This window comes from Triturus cristatus, chromosome 3_2 (genome assembly GCF_964204655.1).
Source record: "Triturus cristatus chromosome 3_2, aTriCri1.1, whole genome shotgun sequence".
Taxonomy (NCBI): Eukaryota; Metazoa; Chordata; class Amphibia; order Caudata; family Salamandridae; genus Triturus; species Triturus cristatus.
In genome coordinates this window covers 1,163,677,456-1,163,698,235 of record NC_140584.1, presented here as the reverse complement: position 1 = coordinate 1,163,698,235, position 20,780 = coordinate 1,163,677,456, and the positions used below count along the sequence as shown (strand labels likewise).

Sequence of the window (20,780 nt, the reverse complement as noted above, 5' to 3'; positions counted from 1 at the left end):
CCCATGTCTGTGTGTCTCTGTGTGTCTGGGCGAGCCTAGTTTAATCATTGATGACTGTTAAGATGGCGCTCCAGATTTTTTTTCAAGATATGAAATAAAATTGTGTTTTTTCTCTAACTCAGATAAATCCCATGAGATGAAAATCTCAGCCAGTCAAGCGATGCATCCGAGGTCACAGCGGCCGGTTGTAAAGAGGAATCCAAGGCCGACGGAGGCTGCGCTGAAGTCCAAGACACAGAAGCGTCCGGTAGAGCGGCCGCAAGGGGAACCCGCACAACAGCGGCCGCAAGGGGAACCCGCACAACAGCGGCCGCGTCTGAATGTTTTGGGTAGTTCTGGAGGGTGGAATACAGCTCATAACTTAACTAATGTTCAAGAAGCATTTCCTTTGGATAATGCTTTGAAAAAGAGACACCCTGGTTCTAAAGTGCGGGGTGATCATAAGCGAGCCAGGAAAGAAAATCCTTCTGATAACAATTGCAGCATGTGCTTTATCAATTCTGGTTCAAAACATAACTTTCAGGCAACTAATGTAGAAACCAGTCCTCCCGGGGGGGTCCTGCCCCATCGAAGTACACAACAGGTACTCCGTGTTACATCGCACCGATCTAGCGCCAGCCCTGTATTAGTGGACTCACAGCCTCCTCCTTTCCCAAAGTCACTTTCTCATCAGTCAAAGAGAACGCACACCCTAGCATCAAACGCCATCCCTTCCCACCCTGAGCAGGATAGTTCTCTGCTTGACACTGATAAAGAAGGTTTAGGGGAATCCGCAAATATAGCTGTTTCGCAAAACAGATTAAAAACCGGGATGTATGTACCATCCGACCGCTGCAGGACCCTACCCTCACAGAGTGTCTCTCAGTCCTACGCCACAGTACAGGAACCTCCAACCACCATCTCCCCGCTAAGGGCCTTGCCAGAGACTATTCTCCATAATTTGAAGTCTGAAACTGACTCTTCTGGACTGCCCTCAGTACAACTCCAAACTCCTACGCATGTTGGGGTGGCTGTTGCACCCTCAAGCGCTCCTTCTGTCTTGTCAGCAATCAAAAATAATAAGCGTTTAATGCTAGCCCTTAAGTCTCGTCTGAAAATATCATCTATTAGCGAAACATTTTTATACACTTTAGGCAATCACGATACAAATGAACATGTTCAGACCATAGAAGATGTCAAAGGTGACTTAGTTCTGATACAAAAAAATACAGAGGAATTAATCAATACTACTTTAGCAGGTGCTCAACTCCAGCTTGAGTCGGAAGTATCCACAAACACCATATATCAATTCCTAGATATGCCGAATTCCATTTACGTTGATGCCAAGTCGTCAATTGACTCCCTGAGTGGTGCTGCTGCTGCAGTGGCTACAGCTTCACCCCCTAGCGATTATGATGTTACTTCAGCAATCTACATCATTGTGTTTCTAATGAGAAGCCTTAAGGAACTGGGCTTGAACCCGAAACCCGTCCATCATTCTGTTGCTATTCTTTTACGTGACCGGGATGCCATCGACCGAATCCGTGGAATGAAGGCTATCATAGCGACTGTACGTCGCTTTCTACGAAATACAGAGACTGTAGTCGTTGATATTTTAATCGACGCACACATTCGCCTTGATTCCATGGTACCAGGGAACCTGACAATGTCACCCAAAGAGCAAATCTCCATCAGCAGTTCAAAAAACACATCTGCTAAGCATAAAGAAAAATGGCTGGCTGCCAAATTAGTTAGAAATTGCTTAGCCAAAAAACTAAAAAGAGCCAAAAAACACTTTAAAATTAGAAAAGGGTTGAATGAACCATCCGACCGCCACAGGACCCCACCCTCACAGAGTGCGTGTCAGTCCTACACCACAGTAGAGGGACCTTCAACCACCATTTCCCCGCTAAGGGCCTTGCCAGACTCTATTCTCCAGATTTCGAAGTCTGAAACTGACTCTTCTGGACTGTCCTCAGTACAACCCCAAACTCCTACGCATGTTGGGGGGGCTGTTGCACCCTCAAGCGCTTCTTCTGTATTGTCAGCAATCAAAAATAATAAGCGTTTAATGATAGCCCTTAAGTCTCGTCTAAAAATATCATCTAGTAGCGAAACTGTTTTTTACGCCTTAGGCAATCACAATTCAAATGAACATGTTCAGACCATAGAAGGTGTCAAAGGTGTCTTAGTTCTGATAAAAAAAAATACAAAGGAATTAATTAATACTACTTTAGCAGATGCTCAACTCCAGCTTGAGTCGGAAGTAGCCACAAACACCATATCTCAAGTCCTAGATATGGCGAATTCCATTTACGTTGATGCTAAGTCGTCAGTTCACTCCCTGAGTGGTGCTGCTGCTGCAGCGGCTACAGCGTCACCCCCTAGTAATTATGATGTCTCTTCAGCAATCTACAGCATTGCGTTTCTAATGAGAAGCCTTAAGGAACTGGGCTTGAACCCGAAACCCGTCCATCATTCTGTTGCCGTTTTACGTGACCGGGATGCCATCGACCGAGTCCGTGGAATGGAGGCTATCATAGCGACTCTCCGTCGCTTTCTCCAAAATACAGAGACGTTAATCGTTGATATTTTACACGACGCACAAATTCTCCTTGATTCCACGGTACCAGGGAAACTGACAATGTCTTCCAAAGAGCAAATCTCCCATGTTAGTTCAAAAACCACATCTGCTAAGCATAAAGAAAAATGGCTAGCTGCCAAATTAGTCAGAAATTGCTTAACCAAAAAACTAAAAAGAGCCAAAAAACACTCTAGAATTAGAAAAGGAGTGAATGTATCATCCGACCGCCACAGGACCCCACCCTCACAGAGTGCGTGTCAGCCCTACGCCACAGTAGAGGGACCTTCAACCACCATTTCCCCGCTAAGGGCCTTGCCAGACTCTAATCTCCATAGTTCAAAGTCTGAAACTGACTCTTCTGGACTATCCGCAGTACAGCTCCAAACTCCTATGCATGTTGGGGGGGCTGTTGCACCCTCAAGCACTTCTTCTGTATTGTCAGCAATCAAAAATAACAAGCGTTTAATGATAGCCCTTAAGTCTCGTCCGAATATATCATCTATTAGCCAAACTGTTTTTTACACTTTAGGCAATCGCGATACAAATGAACGTGTTCAGACCAAAGAAGGTGTCAAAGGCGACTTAGTTCTGATACAAAAAAATACAGACGACTTCATTAATACTACTTTAGCAGATGCTCAACTCCAGCTTGAGTCAGAAGTTGCCACAAACACCATATCTAAAGTCCTAGATATGGCGAATTCCATTTACGTTGATGCCAAGTTGTCAGTTCACTCCCTGAGTGATGCTGCTGCTGCAGCGGCTATAGCTTTAACGCCTAGCGATGATGCTCTCACTTCAGCAATGTACAACATTGCGTTTCTAATGAGAAGCCTTCAAGAACTGGGCTTGAACCCGAAACCCGTCCATCATTCTGTTGCTGTTTTACGTGACCGGGATGCCATCGACCGACTCCGTGGAGTGGAGGCTATCATAGCGATTGTACGTTGCTTTCTCCAAAATACAGAAACTTTAATCGTTGATATTTTACACGACGCACAAATTCGCCTTGATTCCACGGTACCAGGGAAACTGACAATGTCACCCAAAGAGCAAATCTCCCACGGTAGTTCAAAAGTCACATTCGCTACGCATAAAGAAAAATGGCTAGCTGCCAATTTAGTTAGAAATTGCTTAGCCAAAAACCTAAAAAGAGCCAAAAAACACTCTAGAATTAGAAAAGGAGTGAATGTATCATCCGACTGCCACAGGATCCCACCCTCACAGAGTGCGTGTCAGCCCTACGCCACAGTAGAGGGACCTTCAACCACCATTTCCCCGCTAAGGGCCTTGCCAGACTCTATTCTCTATAGTTCGAAGTCTGAAACTGACTCTTCTGGACTGTCCTCAGTACATCTCCAAACTCCTACGCATGTTGGGGGGGCTGTTGCACCTCCAAGCGCTTCTTCTGTCTTGTCAGCAATCAAAGATAATAAGCGTTTAATGATAGCCCTTAAGTCCCGTCTGAAAATGTCATCTATTAGCCAAACTGTGTTTTACGCTTTAGGCAATCGCGATACAAATGAATGTGTTCAGATCATAGAAGGTGTCAAAGGTGACTCTGTGACGATACAAAAAAATATAGAGGAAATTATTAGTGCTACTTTAGCAGATGCTCAACTCCAGCTTGAGTCAGAAGTTGCCACAAACACCATATCTCAAGTTCTAGATTTGCCGAATTCCATTTACTTTGATGCCAAGTCGTCAATTGACTCCCTGAGTGATGCTGCTGCTGCAGCGGCTACAGCTTCACCCCCTAGCGATTATGCTGTCACTTCAGCAGTCTGCAACATTGCGTTTCTAATGAGAAGCCTTAAAGAACTGGGCTTGAACCCGAAACCTGTCCATCATTCTGTTGCTATTCTTTTACGTGACTGTGATGTCATTGACCAAATCCGCGGACTGGAGGCTATCATAGCGACTGTACGTCGCTTTCTACGAAATACAGAGACTGTAATCGTTGATATTTTACACGACGCACAAATTCGCCTTGATTCCACGGTACCAGGGAAACTGACAATGTCACCCAAAGAGCAAATCTTGCACGGCAGTTCAACTATTCTCCATAGTTCGAAGTCTGGAATTGACCTCTGTAGAAACTTTTCTAGACTGTCCTCAGTACAGCTCCAAACTCCTAGGCATGTTTTTGGGGCTGCTGCACCTCCAAGCAATTCGTCTTTCCGGTCAGCAATCAGAGATGTGGTGCCTTTAGTGATAGCCCTTAAGGCTCGCGGTCTGAAAGTTTCATCTATTAGACCCTCTTTTTATTACGCTTCAGTGGAAAAACAACTGTAACGCGGCGGAATAGATCAAAAGGGGATTATTTCTAGAGGGAAAATTAAATTAGTCCCTCATAAGGACTTAAATTAATGTCCAGTTGCTTATTATACTATAGAAACCGACTCCCAAGTGTAGTCTAAAACGAGTATTTAAAATATATATATTTTGAAAAGGACAATACAAACAATTATATATACACAAATTATATATAAAAATACATATATCTGTACATAAACATCATTCCTTATTACCCTTATTTAATATTACGGATGCCGAAAAATCCCAAATAATAATTATTGATGCCAATCCGTTAAAAGAAAAATAAGATAGCCCTAAAGGTAACACACAACCGAGGGAAACTTTTTTTAACCCTCTATCTAAATTGGGATGTGCAATAGGTCTTTTCAATTCATTTAAACTTTTGAAGGGCTTCTCCAGATTGTGGAGTTGACGCGTTTCAGCCCATATGTTTACTGTAGAGTAATCGCTGATATTTTACACGATGCACAAATTCGCCTAGATTCCACGGTACCAGGGAAACTGACTATGTCACCCAAAGAGCAAATCTCCCACGGTAGTTGAAAAACCACATCTGCTAAGCATAAAGAACAAGCATTTACAATGCAATGGTCTCGGCATTGGTAAAGTTAGAGCTATTGGCATTGCTCATGACATTATTTTTGTTTATGTTTTTGTTTTTAAAACATGTAAAGAAACGGCATTGTCATGAGCAATGCCAATAGCTCTAACTTTACCAATGCCGAGACCATTGCATTGTAAATGCTTGTTAACCCTCTTTTACCTTTCAGAGGCCCCGAACGTGCTATTCTCGTTGCTTGCCTTGAACATGGAAAATGCATTATCCTGTACAGGCGAGTAAACATTTACTCACAACAATACACTGTTTTATTGGTCTGGATTTGGGAGCCGAAAGCAACACTATCACGAGCCTTGCACAAGTGGAAAGGGTATAAATACGTCACCCGGGTTCACATTTTGCAGACTGAGGCGCAGTGCATCAGTGTGAATGAGACCGAGTGGTGGACCTCATGTGCGGACTATCGACAAAATCGATCTAAAAAAATACCACATCCACGACAGTGCCCACCACATCGCAGGTTAGGTATATATATTTGCCGACACATCTACGCACCATGCAATTTAGTGGTTACACTGATGTATGGTTACGTCGATGTAGGCTGTGACATTTTTGTCAAACGATAAGTGATACTCTGTAGGGAATCTAGGATACCGTATGCACGGGCCACATGAGCATTAAAAAATGATTAAACGGCTGTCATCCGTGACGTCATGTATACACCATGTCTACCACGGGTTAAACAAGACACAGAAGGGGTTCTGAAAGTGAAAGGACTTGAAAAAGCAAGAGGTGTAAAGTCACACAGAACACCACTGCCCGGCCTTTCGCCCCCGCCCTCTACCCCTTTACGCCTTCCCGTTTTCACGTGCACTCCCACCGGTGGCCCCGCCTCCACTCCAATCATAAATACTTGCTGGGTGGAACATACCACCCACCAGGCAGGCAACCAGAGCCAAATTCCGGGGGGGGCTGAAAAAGATTTCGGGGGGGGGGGGGGGGGGGGAGGGGTTAGTCTTCCAGCCATAGGCAGAGTGGCTGTAAGAAGGGGCGAAAACGCAACAAAAGCCTCATTACCGAGTAAATGGTCTTTTAAAGACCTGTGAAGTACTCGGGTGCGGCTGCAATTAGACGGACGCCAGCCCGCGAGGCCGGGCTGACACACATGACGGGGGGGGCTGAAGCCCGGTGAGCCCAATGGGTGTTGCGCGCATGCCACCCACAGAGCGAAAAGGAGGCCTAGTTTACATTTTGGTGGCTACAGGACACGTGCCGCGAGGTGGCAGCTGTCCCGCCGCCTAGACATGACTGCATTCTAAACAGGGCGGGCAGGACACCCGTCGCTTTTTGCTGGATGATGACCCGCATATGCCAAACTCTAACACCGCTCTGAGCATGGTCGGAGTGCAATCCGAAGGAATCTCTCGAATGGAGCTGCAAATAAAACATTCTCCAATGCAACCTCGGCCTGTTCGGATTCCCAGCACCAAGGGGTCAGTTTAACGCACAGAAATAAAACTTTTCCCATCACAAAAGCGAGCCGTGCAGCGCACACCTCTGATTCACATACATCCAATTTGGGTGTCATAAATACCACGGGTATACATAGCTCTGGAAGCCAGGCGCTCTTTACATCTTAGTCGGGGGTGGTCTCATCAGTCAGTCATAATAGTCACTGGAAATAAATGCAATAAGTCCCTTACATTTATTTAGATGACACTCTGAGGCGACCAAGATTACCCTCTTGGTAGAGCAAGGTGAACTTTCCATTTAAAGAGCCCAGCTGGAACGAGGCCTGCAACATTTTAAAGCTCCCTTACCTCTCACACCCTCCAGGGGGCACCGTTGAGCCCGCCGGAATCGCACTAGCCTGAACGGGCCCTGTGGTTCAGCAGGGACTGTACACATTTCTTGGCTTTGACACTTAGTCTACTGTGAGCTACGAGTATTAAACACAGGCAGTGCACTCTAACAGGCACGTGGCGTCCGCGAGCATGTCTAATAATAACTCCTATGTATTTATATTTCGCACACTCGGCGCTGCAGTGCACTAAACGGCAAACTAAACATGCCGCCCGCACTCCGGGGCTTGAAGGAACAGTCCGCTGATAAACAGCTGAAAGCAGCCTGAAACGCTGGGCCTTTAAATGTGCAGATGGCTATCGATTTCTAAGTCCTGGAGCCTGGCGCCACCGCGCCCTCACAGAGCCCGGCGCGAGAGTGCTCCTTCACAAACACACAAACAAGGCAGAGCAAAAGGCAAGCACACCACCGCCTTTCTCCGAGGCAGAGCAGAAATGCCTCGGAGAAACGCAGCGTCCATTTCGGATTCGGGGGCGTGTTTTGATGTTATCTCCTCCAGCCATTGGCTGGAGGAGAGAATGAGACTTTCTGCAAAAAACACGCCCCCTGATCCGAAAAGGACGGGGCATGATCGGAGTGACGGGACCTCTTCTCCAATGGCTGGCCAGCATTGAAGAGGCCAGCCAATGGAGAACAGGGGAGAAGAGGGGCGGGTTCAAGCCCCTCTTCTCCAAGTCATTAAATCTCGGAGCGAGACTGCGCAAGCGCAGCCTTCGCAGCCGAGACCTAAAAATGGCTAGCTGCCAAATTAGTTAGACATTGCTTAGCCACGAAACCTAAAAAGAGCCAAAAAACGTTTGAGAAACATACACCATTCTATTTAAATCAATGAAGGATACTTACTTCCGAGCCCTACGCTGATAAATCCCCCACCTCTGAGGGGCCTCAGCCCCATATGATAATCCCAATGTTAGTAGCAACCCTACACCAGGTTTTTTTGGAAAGCACGCACAAATATCAAAGTGTTATCAAAACATTTAGAGGTGTAGAATTTTATGAGAAATTTTGGCTTGTAAATTGACATCTCATAGATTCTAATAAAAGCTTAGAAGTGGTGATTATATCTATTCAGCAACTGCTAGACTGAATGGCCCCGGATTTTGGCTTCCTTATCACGCACAAATTCACCTGAACGGCGGGGGACTAACTACCCTTTTTACACACGAAGGCCGCTGCATCGTGACCTAAACACCTCAGATTTCTTCAAAATGGTTGTCGACATGACGAATAAAAATGCTGAAATTTGATGTTGCAAAGTTTAAAACTGGTTGTGAATCTGATAAAAAGTAGGGGCGGTGGTGCCTGACTGTCGCTCAATTCGGTGCAGTTCAGTAAAATCAACACAGGTGGCGGACTAATTTCAACCATGCTGCTAAAAAATAGTTTCTGATTGGCTACTTGGTGGCGTTATTAGATCACGGGCAACATGGTGATGCAAAATTGATAAGGAAGTTCAGTTAATGCACAATGCCCTAAAAAGTTCCCCAGATCCGGATGTCACTTTGCAAGACATAGCAGCTTTTGAAACTTACTTGGGTGTGATGATTAAAGTATTACACCAAAGAGGCAGCTGGCAGTATTTCACTAGTGGTGACCCAACAAAATCTAGAATTCAATTTTATGGTGTAAAAGAATTCAAAAGATCCTTGGGTCTAGATATTACTGTGGAAAGTAGATCACCACTCGTGCTAACTTTTGCAGGGCTTGTGTTACAAACGATTGCTGTGATCGTGCTAACTATCTCCAAAAGTTTACGCAGGCCTGGTATTTCGCTGGTATAATGAGTGTTTATAGCATCCTTGTGGATTAGCTGATATGGGGAAAGTAGACAGTCCTGCCAAAAAGGTATGTGTTTCATGCAGTCTTTACAGCTCTATGTCCTGACTGTAAAGTCATGGGATGTGGCTTCGGTAAAGCGTGGGTGTTTTCGTTCAAATCACACCTGTGTTTTATGGGAAAACGGAAACCTACAACCAAAACTGAGGATTGTATATTTTACGAGATGGAATACCCTCCTGGAAATATCATTCACAAGCTCAATGATAGTTTTGCCCGGCATCTACGCGGTGAGACAGCTTGGGAGCTTTCAGGTCCTACATGTGCCACTGACTTCATCAACACTTTAATTCTCTCCGATTTTAAAACTATACTTTTCTAGCTCATTTTACCAAAGGATATGGCAGTTATTTTGCAGTGAAAGCTTTATTGCTTGAAAAAGTTGGTATGTCTTTGATCACTCAAGGTGGGAAACTCATGTGCATTACAAACGGAGTAATCGATATCAGTTCTAAAGATTCCTTAAATTTCCTCAAATTACTTTAACTCTTTGTAGAATCAGAACTATGTGGGGTGATTAACTCTGTAGAATTGTATGTTACAGAGCATTTGTCACTATCTGGAAAAGCAGAATCCATGTCCTGGTATGAATATAACAATGTCCAAGGGTCTGTTTCACAAAGGGCTTCCTCACTTGTAGCAGAGGCTCTGCAGTCATGGGGGAGTATCCGCACTCGTAGCAGCGGCTCTGCTGTCATGGGGGAGTATCCACACTTGTAGCAGCGGCTTTGCAGTAATGGGGGAGTATCCACACTCGTAGCAGCAGCGCTGCAGTCATGGGGGAGTGTCCGCACTCATAGCAGAGGCTCTGCAGTCATGGGGGAGTATCCGCACTCGTAGCAGAGGCTTTGCAGTCATGGGGGAGTATCCGCACTTGTAGCAGCGGCTCTGCAGTCATGGGGGAGTATCTGCACTCATAGCAGAGGCTCTGCAGTCATGGGGGGAGTATCCGCACTCGTAGCAGCGGCTCTGCAGTCATGGGGGAGTATCCACACTCGTAGTAGTGGCTCTCCAGTCATGGGGGAGTATCCGCACTCGTAGCAGTGGCTCTGCAGTCATGGGGGAGTATCCACACTCACAGCAGAGGCTCTGTAGTCATGGGGGAGTATCCGCACTCGTAGCAGCGGCTCGGCAGTCATGGGGGAGTATCTGCACTCGTAGCAGCGGCTCTGCAGTCATGGGGGAGTATCCGCACTCGTAGCAGCGGCTCTGCAGTCATGGGGGAGTATCCACCCTCGTAGCAGCGGCTCTGTAATCATGGGGGAGTATCCACACTCGTAGCAGAGGCTCTGTAGTCATGGGGGAGTATCCCCACTCGTATCAGAGGCTCTGTAGTCATGGGGGAGTATCCGCACTCGTAGCAGTGGCTCTGTAGTCATGGGGGAGTATCCGCACTCGTAGCAGCGGCTCTGTAGTCATGGGGGAGTATCCGCACTCGTAGCAGAGGCTCTGTAGTCATGGGGGAGTATCCACACTCGTAGCAGAGGCTCTATAGTCATGGGGGAGTATCCACACTCGTATCAGAGGCTCTGCAGTTGTGCCTTGAAGGGCAATGCACTTGTGAAGTAAACTTGTTGAAAACTGAACAATAAAAGGTTTAATATTAAAACTAAAAAATTCTTCTCAAACAGTCTGGGGGTTTATAGGAGCGCTGCTGAGCATTGCCATTTTGCTTCTCACAGGCCTGATAATTAGGCGGTGATGGCATACATTGAAAAAATGTATCTGTATCCTCAACATGAGCTAGACCGATTGCGGGCCGCTGCAAGCAATGATGCTGAGATTAGAAAAACAATGACAGATCTCTGAGATGGGAGAGATTCTACAAAGAAGCGATTTGCTTCTTCATGAGACGGCTACACTTTATTCCTCTCCTCTTCAATGGTGTCTAACCTTTGCCCATCATAGTAAAATGGAAAAAGAGGGTCTGACATTATTCATGACTGAAAGTCAAGAAGCCCCAGTTCCATCTGTCTAAAAAGCAGAATCCCCAGCCATTCATCAAGCTCCTGAAATAATTGACAACACTGACACTTGCAAGAAGAATGCTGAATTACTTCTAATTAAAATTCAACAAAATAAAGACATATCTTTTATCACAAACAATTTTTATTTTTTTTAGAGTTTTATACAACGCGAACTAGACCCGCGGATATCGGGTATCAGAGCGCTTTATGTGAGCACCAGTTCTGTTACACAAGGACACCTTTGTTTTTGTTAGGCACGGGGTAACTAAGTGATTTTCCCAGAATCACAGGATGTTGAGCGTCGTTGCCGAGACTCACACCTGGTTCCCCAGCTTCGAGGTTGACGGCTCTAGCTGTAAGGCTACATCCTCTCCCAAACATGCCTTTGCTGTTGGGATGCCTCCATAAAGAGCAGGGCCGGACTGGCTACCGGGCATTTTTGCATGCTGCCGAGCTGGGGGCTGATGTCACTGCGGTGGGGGCTAATTTCGTTGATAGAGATCTGCGTGTGCTTCGAAATAAACAAAGCGACACGAATTTCGTTCAGCACACGCAGGTCCCCATCAACTAAATCAGCCCCCAGCTCGGCAGCATGCCAAAACACCCGGTAGCCAGTCCGGCCCTGATAAGAGTCGAGCAGAAATGGACATTCAAGCATCCGTGCTGGCAGATGTTGGGCATAGAATCTACTTCGAAAATCTTTAAAGCAACACTGCTGTCCTTTTTGTTATCCCTTCTTCTCCTTCATCGCCATTTTTCCATGACCCTCATAAACCACCTGCGCATGACCCCTGAGTTATCATCGACAACACTGGCGACTGAATAACCACCCATAGAGCACTCCCGCCAAAAAAACGCAAAGGCACTCAAGAGATTGCCTTGGTTGCCTACTTAGCATTGTACTCCGTTTCCTAATCAAACTGGTGTGATGAACATTTTGTTTTCATTGCTGCACACAAATGTAGTATCAAGATCTGTATTTATTACTGGGTAACAAAATAAGCTATGATTCCCTGTTTTTCATGTAACTACCCCATTTTATCTCTACTTACAATAGCCATGCTTTTTTGAGTTGGATTTTATGCCTAATAGTAATGCTGTACTATGAACTGTGCAATAAGCCTTACAGCTGTATTTTAATGGAACTACCTCCCTGTGTCACTAGTTTAAGATCTGGTTGTAGTTTCTGCAGGATTTCGTGACTGACGACTACACTGTGATTTGTATGTGGCGGGTCATAATGTATTTTATAACTGGCTCCTTATACAACTATTAAATCTGAATATGTATTTTGTTATATTTTTACAATCACTGAACGTGATCAAATGTATGAAATTCTGTGTGCCGAAATTGTAATTAAATGTCTCTGTATTTATGACGTTTTGCAAACCTGGTTTCAATAAAATTGCAGACGAATGTGTCTAAATAAAATTAGCTCTACTTCTCTTTTAGATGTAAATAAAAATCACATTTGACAATAGCTTTATTATCATTCTTTTCAACAATGTGATAAAATCACTGTGGTTTTAAACCCCAAATCCCTAAATATTGTGCTTACTTAAAATCTGATCCAGTACTTCACAAGAAAAGCCTGGGGAAGCTCTCAAAAATGTGAAAATCTGATCTCGCCAGTTGATCATATAACACAAATTGATTTGCAAGCGTATCATTTTATACACCTTGATTCAATTCATTTTCTATACGTTTGTTCTCATTTAAATGATCATTATCCTATAAACCATTATCATCAAAATATTGCAAGAACCGGTTCAAAATATATAAGGACTGAATCCAATATAGACCAAGGGCCAAAGGAAAGTCAACATGTGAAAACCTATTCATTAAAATACATGGTGATAAGTAGTGTACAACCTATACTGCTATCTTATTTACAAGACATGTGTTCTTGACGGCTCCATCCCCACGTTTTCTTAATGTAAGCATGAGTGAGTTACCCAGGGCCCGATTCACAGAACTAACTTAGTAGTAGTAAAGTTAAGATTTTGTCTTAAGTTTGAATTAAGACAGACTTAAGACAGACTTAAGTTAGGATTTTGTCTTAAGTCTGTCCTAAGTCTGTCTTAAGTTTGTCTTAAGTCAAACTTAAGATAAAATCCTAACTTTACTACTACTAAATGCCTTCTGTGAATAACAAAAGTAGTAACTTTAGGATTTTGTCTTAAGTTAGTTCTGTGAATCGGCCCCCCAGACATCATTCACACGTAACAAATCATTTTCACTTCTATTTCATTTTTTGCATTTAGTGCATTTTAATCATGAAAAAAATGCTCAGCTATTGTGGGATCACTGAGGACCCCTTGCTTGGCACAAAATCAGTTTGGATTACCGAATAGGCAAAGTAAGCACCGGCCTATGGGCTCCACTCCTTTTAGGGGCCCGCAATAACGTATCAAAATAATATTGATTTGATCTTGAAAGAAAATTATAATCAAGCTTTCTTAAATATTGTTTTCGAAAAGATAGAAAGAAATTATTCAACTCAAAGAAACGAAAACTTTATATTGAAGACTCCATAGAGAAAATACTGTATCAATGTAATGTACCCAATAACAATTTAAGGTACATAAACCAGAGACATCAGATTCTCATAACAAATTGTCTCTTAAAAGCTCATTTTCTGGCAGCTGTTAGTTTGTAAAAACAATCCAGTGAACTGGGTATTAGGAGACAATTTGCAAGAGGGTCCCTGACATTTTGACTGCCTAGGGGCCTCCAAATGGTTGAATCCGGCACTACACAAAATCGCTCAGCTCCTACTTCTCTGACTGCTCTGTCAGTTGTCTGAGACTCAACTCCCGCTCCTCTACGTCCTGCAGACCTGGATTTTAGGCCCTCTCCGTGTCTCACCTCACAACTCTTTCCTCAGCAACATCATCTCATCCACCGACAGCTTGCAGGAACATTTAAATGACACCCAACTCTTTTTTTAGGTCGAGGGACCGTCCGGTCTGCCGAAGGCAGAACCGGAAGTCCGGAGATCTTATGATGCTTAGAGTGGCTATTTAGCCCACCTCTCTTTTTGGCTCTCCTCCATTGGCTGGCTTCCTAAACGGAGGCCAGCCATTGGAGGAGAGAGACGTCGCTCCAAATAGGCTCCGTCTTTTTCATATTCGGGGGCGTGTTCCGTGCTCTTCTTTCCACTTTTTAGCCACGCCCTTTTTAGGTCTCGGCTCGAAGGCTGCGCTTGCGCAGTCTCGCTCTGAGATTTAATGTTTTGGAGAAGAGGGGCTTGAACCCGCCCCTCTTCTCTCCTCTTCTCCATTGGCTGGCCTCTTAAATGCTGGCCAGCCATTGGAGAAGAGTCTTTGTCTCGCAAAACAAGCCCCGTCCTTTTCGGATTCGGGGGCGTGTTTTTTCGCTACTTTTCGCTGGGCGTGTTTTTCTCTCCTCCAGCCAATTGCAAGAGGAGAGAAAAGAAAAACACGCCCCCGAATCCGAAACCGCCGCTGCGTTTCTCCGAGGCATTTCTGCTTCGCCTCGGAGAAAGGCGGCGGTGTTCATGGCTCTCGCTGCCCTATCCTCGCAACCTGGAGCTTGTGGTGAGGTGTGCTCTGATGTTTACGTTTCCAACTCAGGTCACACACCATAACCCGTTTAAATCCTGGTTTCTCCACTTGACACCAACCGTGTGATCTTGCGCAAACCACTTTAACTCCCGGTGCAAAGTTCCGGATTCCCCGGGAACGGTCTAAGCTCCAATATTAAGCCTTATCTTGGAAGACTGCATCCTCCTGCACTGGAGCCGCACTGTTGGGGTCCCCTGTACCCCAGGATGTCCTCGGTGCTGGCAGAGCTGCAGAAAGGAGGTCCAAGGGTCCGTCCCTGCCACGCCGCTCCTTATGCGCCCTTGGCTCCTCTGTGCACTGCACCCTCGGCTGCAGCGGGTGGAGAACGAAGGATCCGCTGAAGAGTGGGCGCGATGCCCTGGCACCCCTGGGTCCGCACGGGTCCAGCTGGGAGTGCGAGGTGAGTGTGTGGGGTGCCACAGGTGCACTCTTCTTCCCCTGCAGTTAGCCTTGCGGAGCTCTCAGCTATGGCACAGTACCGGTGCTTGACACGGATCCTCCCCCTACCTTTAAGTACAGTGCATCCGCCCTATCCAATTACAGCGCCATTTCCACCCCCCGTGGCCCCTCCTGGCCCCTTGTGCACTGTATTGTTTGCTAACAAGCTTCTGATGCAATTTAAGAGCCGCCAGACTCTGCCAGGCCGGGAGGATGTGCCTTATTCATGGGGCGCTGCGGTGGCGAACCTTCAAGTCTTGGCACCTCCCACAGTGCCCTCGTGTGATGGGCAAGGCGCTATAGGTCACCCCTCTAAAAGCAGCTCATTGTGTTGGGACCCTACTGCAAAGAGTACCGTTAAACCCAGGCTGTCATGATTGGGCAGATATAGGCCGCAATCCTTACGAGGTCGATATATTTACAGCCATATGTGAAACTCAACCTGTTATCCTTCGGAGATCTATATAATCAGGGCCACTTGAATTATGCGATTCTGCAGCCGCAGCGTTTTCCACATAATTATAGATTTGCCCCATTTGCCACTTGATCCATCCACTGCTGTATCTGCAGATTTTAACCAAACAATGCGTCTAGCTGAATCGCATCAAACGTTACTAATATGTGGCGACCCCTGTTTCCGCACAATAGAATGCCACCCGCAAAGGTTGACTGGTTATCCATCCTTTAGTTGTTTATGACCGTATTTGGTTGTTAAACTGGTACTGATGAGGTCAAATCTTTGGCCAGAAAGTGTTAGCAAGTATAAAAAACCACAAAATAATGAAGCAATACTATAAAAAAAGTGCTTTATTATACTGCATAATTGCCTTTTTTGCCTCCTAGTTTGGTCCTCCCTTTCTGTGTCATTCGAGTGGCCTAGGAGATAATAAATATCATAATTCAAATTAGGCATGTCATCTTTCCGAGGTCGATAAAAATAGTCCTGCACGTGACACAGACTTTAATCCTTCTGAGGCTGCTAATGTGAAGGACATTCTACTCACTCCCTCCACTGTTCAACAACAATCTAGATGATACCATGAAAGGGGCGGGGGAGGGGGGAAATAAATGCTCTATAATTGTATTATCTTAGCTTTTATTTGTCTCGAGGATTGTATTCACAATGTTAGCATACACTATACATTGGTTCTTTTCTCTCCGGCAGATCTAGCATCTTTGAGCTTACCCCTTTACTGCACCTCCTTTCAGCACTGAAGTTGGCAGACATAGTGATTGTGGTGCGGCTGTGGTGGGAAGGGAACGTTTGGGAGTACTTGTGAGGGGGGAGATTAAGGTTAACAACCTCTGACTGTTCGGGGCAACGCGTTCTGCTTACATGATGAGTGTGAGCTCAGATGCATGATGGGTCGTGTAGTTTCCTTGGTCCTTGCGAGGGTAGTTAATCCTACCCAGATTGTATTTTTGTTACAGGTTCGGATTTATAATTCTCCTGTAAGAATGAGTTAAAAGTAGGGCTACAAGTCTTAGAAGGCACAGCGAAAAACATGAACTCGGCGAGCTGCTCACGCATGGATCAGGGCACACGAGAACTTAAACAAATTCTCCTTCAAAGTCTCCTAAGTGGTCGAGGTCAAGAGGCAGGTCAGTGGGTCCTATAATTCAAACAGAGGACGTAGACTTAGGGCTAGAGCAGCCGACTTTGGAGCTGACGCACAGGGTTCGAGTGTCGGCCTTGGTTCAGCATCCTGTGATATCTTAATCTTCCCGTGTTTATAAAAAATGAATGTGTCTTGTGTAAGGTAACTGGTGGTCATTTAAAGCGCTCCAATACCTTCGGGTAGAGGTTGCGCTATCTCAACCTGCAAAAAAATAAACAATGGATTTAGGAAGAGAAGGGGGCCGCAGAGGTGGGTGCTCATAGCTCTTTGAATCACAGCCTGTAAGCGCTTTGTGAATATACACATCGTTAGTTTAAACAAGCACGTGCCTCGCGCTACAAGTGGGAGGGGTGGGGGGGGAGTGCAAGAGCACACAAAGCGTTTCCCTTGCAGGAGCATTTGAGAGTGATTAAGCTATTGACATTGTAAATAACAATGTTGTTTCTTTAAATCTTTTAAAAACAACAACATAAACAAAAATAATGTCATGAGAAATGCCAATAGCTCTAACTTTAACAATGCCGAGACCATTGCATTGTAAATGCTTGTTTCATGTGTTACTTATACACCGCATCTCCAGGTACATATCAGAAGCTTCCTCGCCACCACCAGAAACTGTATGTAGTGCTCACTTTTTGCCAGTGTTTGTTGTACAGTGCTCTGCACTTATTTCTTAACTCTTACACTTTTATAGTCTGCCACAAGGTGACACTGTCTGATCATTTTTATATGAACACATCAACAGAGTGCTTAGCAATTTAATACATTTAAAAAACATATTACCACGCATTTAGGCCATTTTTACAGCTTTGGATGACCTGGAATATTCCAGGCTGTCACATTAGCACGTGTGTGATGGTGTGTCCCCTCCCCTAAACTAATCACAATGTAGCAATGGCAGTGTTAGGATTGGCCGGGACGCCCACCAGCCAGGCGTCTCTGGGGAGGCCATATTTTCCATGTAAACTGTATGCAGCCTATATGGAGAAAAGGGAGAGTGAGAAAGACTGGTTTGGTCGGCCCGGCCCTGGGGCCGACCAAACAGTCAGCCCAGCCACGGCCCGTGGAGGGAGTTCCGTGGGGCGGTAAGGCGGGGAGGGGCAGGGTGGGGGGGTTCTAAAAACCGGAATATGGATAATTGCAGGTAAGTAAACAATTAAATAAATAAAACGAATTTCATAGCGCGCGCTGCATCGCATTTTGCGATGCAGCGCGCGCTACGAAATTCGTTTTGTTTATTTAATTGTTTACTTACCTACAATCATCCATATTCCGGTTTTTAGTACCCTCCACCCTGCCCCTCCCCCGCCCCACCTTACCGCCCCACAGAACTCCCTCCACGGGCCGCGGCTGAGTCAGCGCCCTCGGCAGTAGCCAAGCAACTCCTCTCCTGCCCTAGAACAGAAACGTCCACACCGCCCGCCCCCAACCAAACCCTTCTGCTTTCTTGCAGTGTGAGAAACAAACATAAAATGGTATTTATCATACCATTTTATGTTTCTGCTTCTCGCACTGCGAGAAAGCAGTGGGGTGACACTCCTCTGCCCACATGGAGGAGCCGTCCCTGGAAATACCTAGGGGCTTACCCTGCAATTATCTGACATAATAATATTCCTCGACCTCTCTGCTGCATTTGATACTGTCACTCACACTACTTTCCTCTCTACACTCTCTGCCTTAAAAATCACAACGCACATACTCAAATTCTTGAATCTGATTGATGGGGGAAGACTCCCATCACTCAGACTAATCCAGTGCTAAATTTTAGCCGGTGGTTTCCAGTGCTCTGCACCTGCACATAATTGTCAACACCGGCACTTATGACAGCTGCCACATAGTGGCGCTGTTTGCATGATTTAGAGATGAGCAGAACAACAGTTGTTAATTAATTACATTACATTAAAAACAACTAATGCCTGTCACCCAGGCCATTTTTAGGTCTCGCCTGAGCCAGCGCTGTAGCGCTGCTCTGGCGAGAGCTATAGAAAGCGGGATTTGGAAGTGCAAACTAGTGTTTTTCATGCCGCCAACTCCAGTGCATGTGCGCCGGGCGCGCGCACCATTTGTCAGCCTGCTGATCACGTTCGTGCCGCTTTGATGTTATCAGTGAGCCGCGCGGCCACTGAGAACATCAAATCGGCCGCGAAAGTGCTCACCATATGCCAGCCTTCCCTGTGTTGCTTTAGCATTCACCGCACCCCCCCCCCCCCCCCCCATGTGGCTCACTTTCTCTTTCATGGCCGTGCGGCGTTAATTTCACGGCTGCGCAGCCAATGCTTGTTCTCCTCTACTCCTGTTCTAACCTCACTTCCACCACACCTTTCTCATCCTTTATCTACTTCTCGCTCTTTCCCTCTGTTTTCTCTCCAGCTGTTTGTTCTCCCTCCTCTACCAAACTTTCCCTCCTCTGGGCACGCTCCCTCCCTTCTACCTCTAATTATTTCCTGCCTTCTTTCTCAACTTCCCACTTACTCCTCACACCACCCCGCGTCCTCTCCGTTCTCTCTCCCCATCCCCCTTTTCACGATCTCCTCTGCTCTTACTCCCCTCCAATTCTTGCTCTACTCCTGCCCTTCCCAGGGACGTAACATAGACCCCTGCAGCCCCGGTGGCGCAGGAAGCTCAACACCCATTAATGCCAATAAATATCCATGAGATATGGGAGGCGCAGGCCCCCCACCATACATATGTGTTACAGCACTGCCTCCTCCTCTTTTCAACATCTCGCACTAATATGTCCTTGCACCTCGCTATGCTTCCTGTTTAGTCCCCAACTCACTCTCTCCTTTAATTCCCTTTTCCACTCTCTCATTTCCCCCAGCCACCATCCTTCCCTCTCGTTGTTCTGTTCTAGCTCACCTCCTTCCCTCTCTCCCTCTACTAGCCATTCATTCCCTCTATCTTGTTGTTCTGCTCTCTAGTCCTCACTTTATTCTCATCCTCTTCTATCACACTCCTCTTTCTTCGCCCTCTTCAGCATTATGTCCCATTCTGCTCTTCTTTCGAGTTCTCATTGCTGTCTTCCTCCTTCTCCCTAACTCGCTATGTTGTAGCTATTATCAGCTCTATGATTGATCCATTGACCATCTCATTTGCGTTAGTGTGTTCTCCACATGACCGTGGTCTCACTGCAGTTCTGTAAGCGCTCTCATACCTTATGATGTTCTCCACTGTATAAAGCGGTTAAATCATTAATATTTAATTATCCGATATACAATTTTAGTCTGTTCATCTTCATGTCTGAGCTACGGGCTCACATATTATTTGCCGGGAACCTTCACTGCGGCTGAGAGATGGTCCAGATATTCGTCCTGGTTTTTACTGAAAGTAAATAAAGGCAACACTCTTTGGAGGTAGCCTTTTCATTGCTATTTGTTCACTTCAGACCAAGAATGCACTGAATGCAGATGCTACTAACCGCCATTCCTCTACAGAACGTCCGTTAGACCACTGCACTGGACTCCCACACTCATTCATTCAGATTGAAAACAAGCATTGGCATAGCCAATAGGTCTCGCCTTTGGGACCTTATAAGTGTTTAGCCATGAAACACTTGATGTTGTTGCATCAAGGATATTGTGCTGGATAACTAAACACTTATAAGGTCCCAAAGGCAAGACCTATTGGCTATGCCAATGCTTGTTATAGGTTTGGGGCTGTTGAACAGCCTGAATTGGCGCACTTGTAGGAGTCTGATGTTTAGTAGTTGTGCTGGTACTGTCACTGGCAGCGCTGGCAGCGGCCCTGGGTGGCGCAAGCTCTGGTGCCTCCTCACTAGGGCCATGGCACTTATTATTTTTTCAAATTGAGCGCTGGTCAGTGATCTTTTGCGGTCCGTCTTTGCTCATCACTCTCTTACAGACTACCCGGATGGAGACGTCACAAGTCACAGGGGCAAGCAAAATATTAGCCCCCAGTGACGAGAAGCAACAGGGCCCACTGCATGTGCCGAGGATCACACCGACCACGAGGCGGTCCCACAGTCTTATACCCGAGACCCGCCCCTAGATGGACCTGGGGGCGGAGGGG

At 45.9% G+C, this 20,780-nt stretch overlaps 1 protein-coding gene across 1 annotated transcript in view; it reads left to right on the top strand.

Moving 5' to 3' along the window:
* LOC146859342 (uncharacterized) overlaps positions 1–6,391 on the top strand; it is a 72,284-nt gene extending 65,893 nt beyond the window's left edge. Inside the window, exon 5 of the mRNA XM_085650018.1 lies at positions 123–6,391. Coding sequence (XP_085506144.1) covers positions 123–4,858 — 4,736 coding nt within the window. The 3' untranslated portion in view covers positions 4,859–6,391. The remainder of the gene's footprint in view (positions 1–122) is intronic.
* The last annotated feature ends 14,389 nt before the right edge of the window (positions 6,392–20,780 follow it).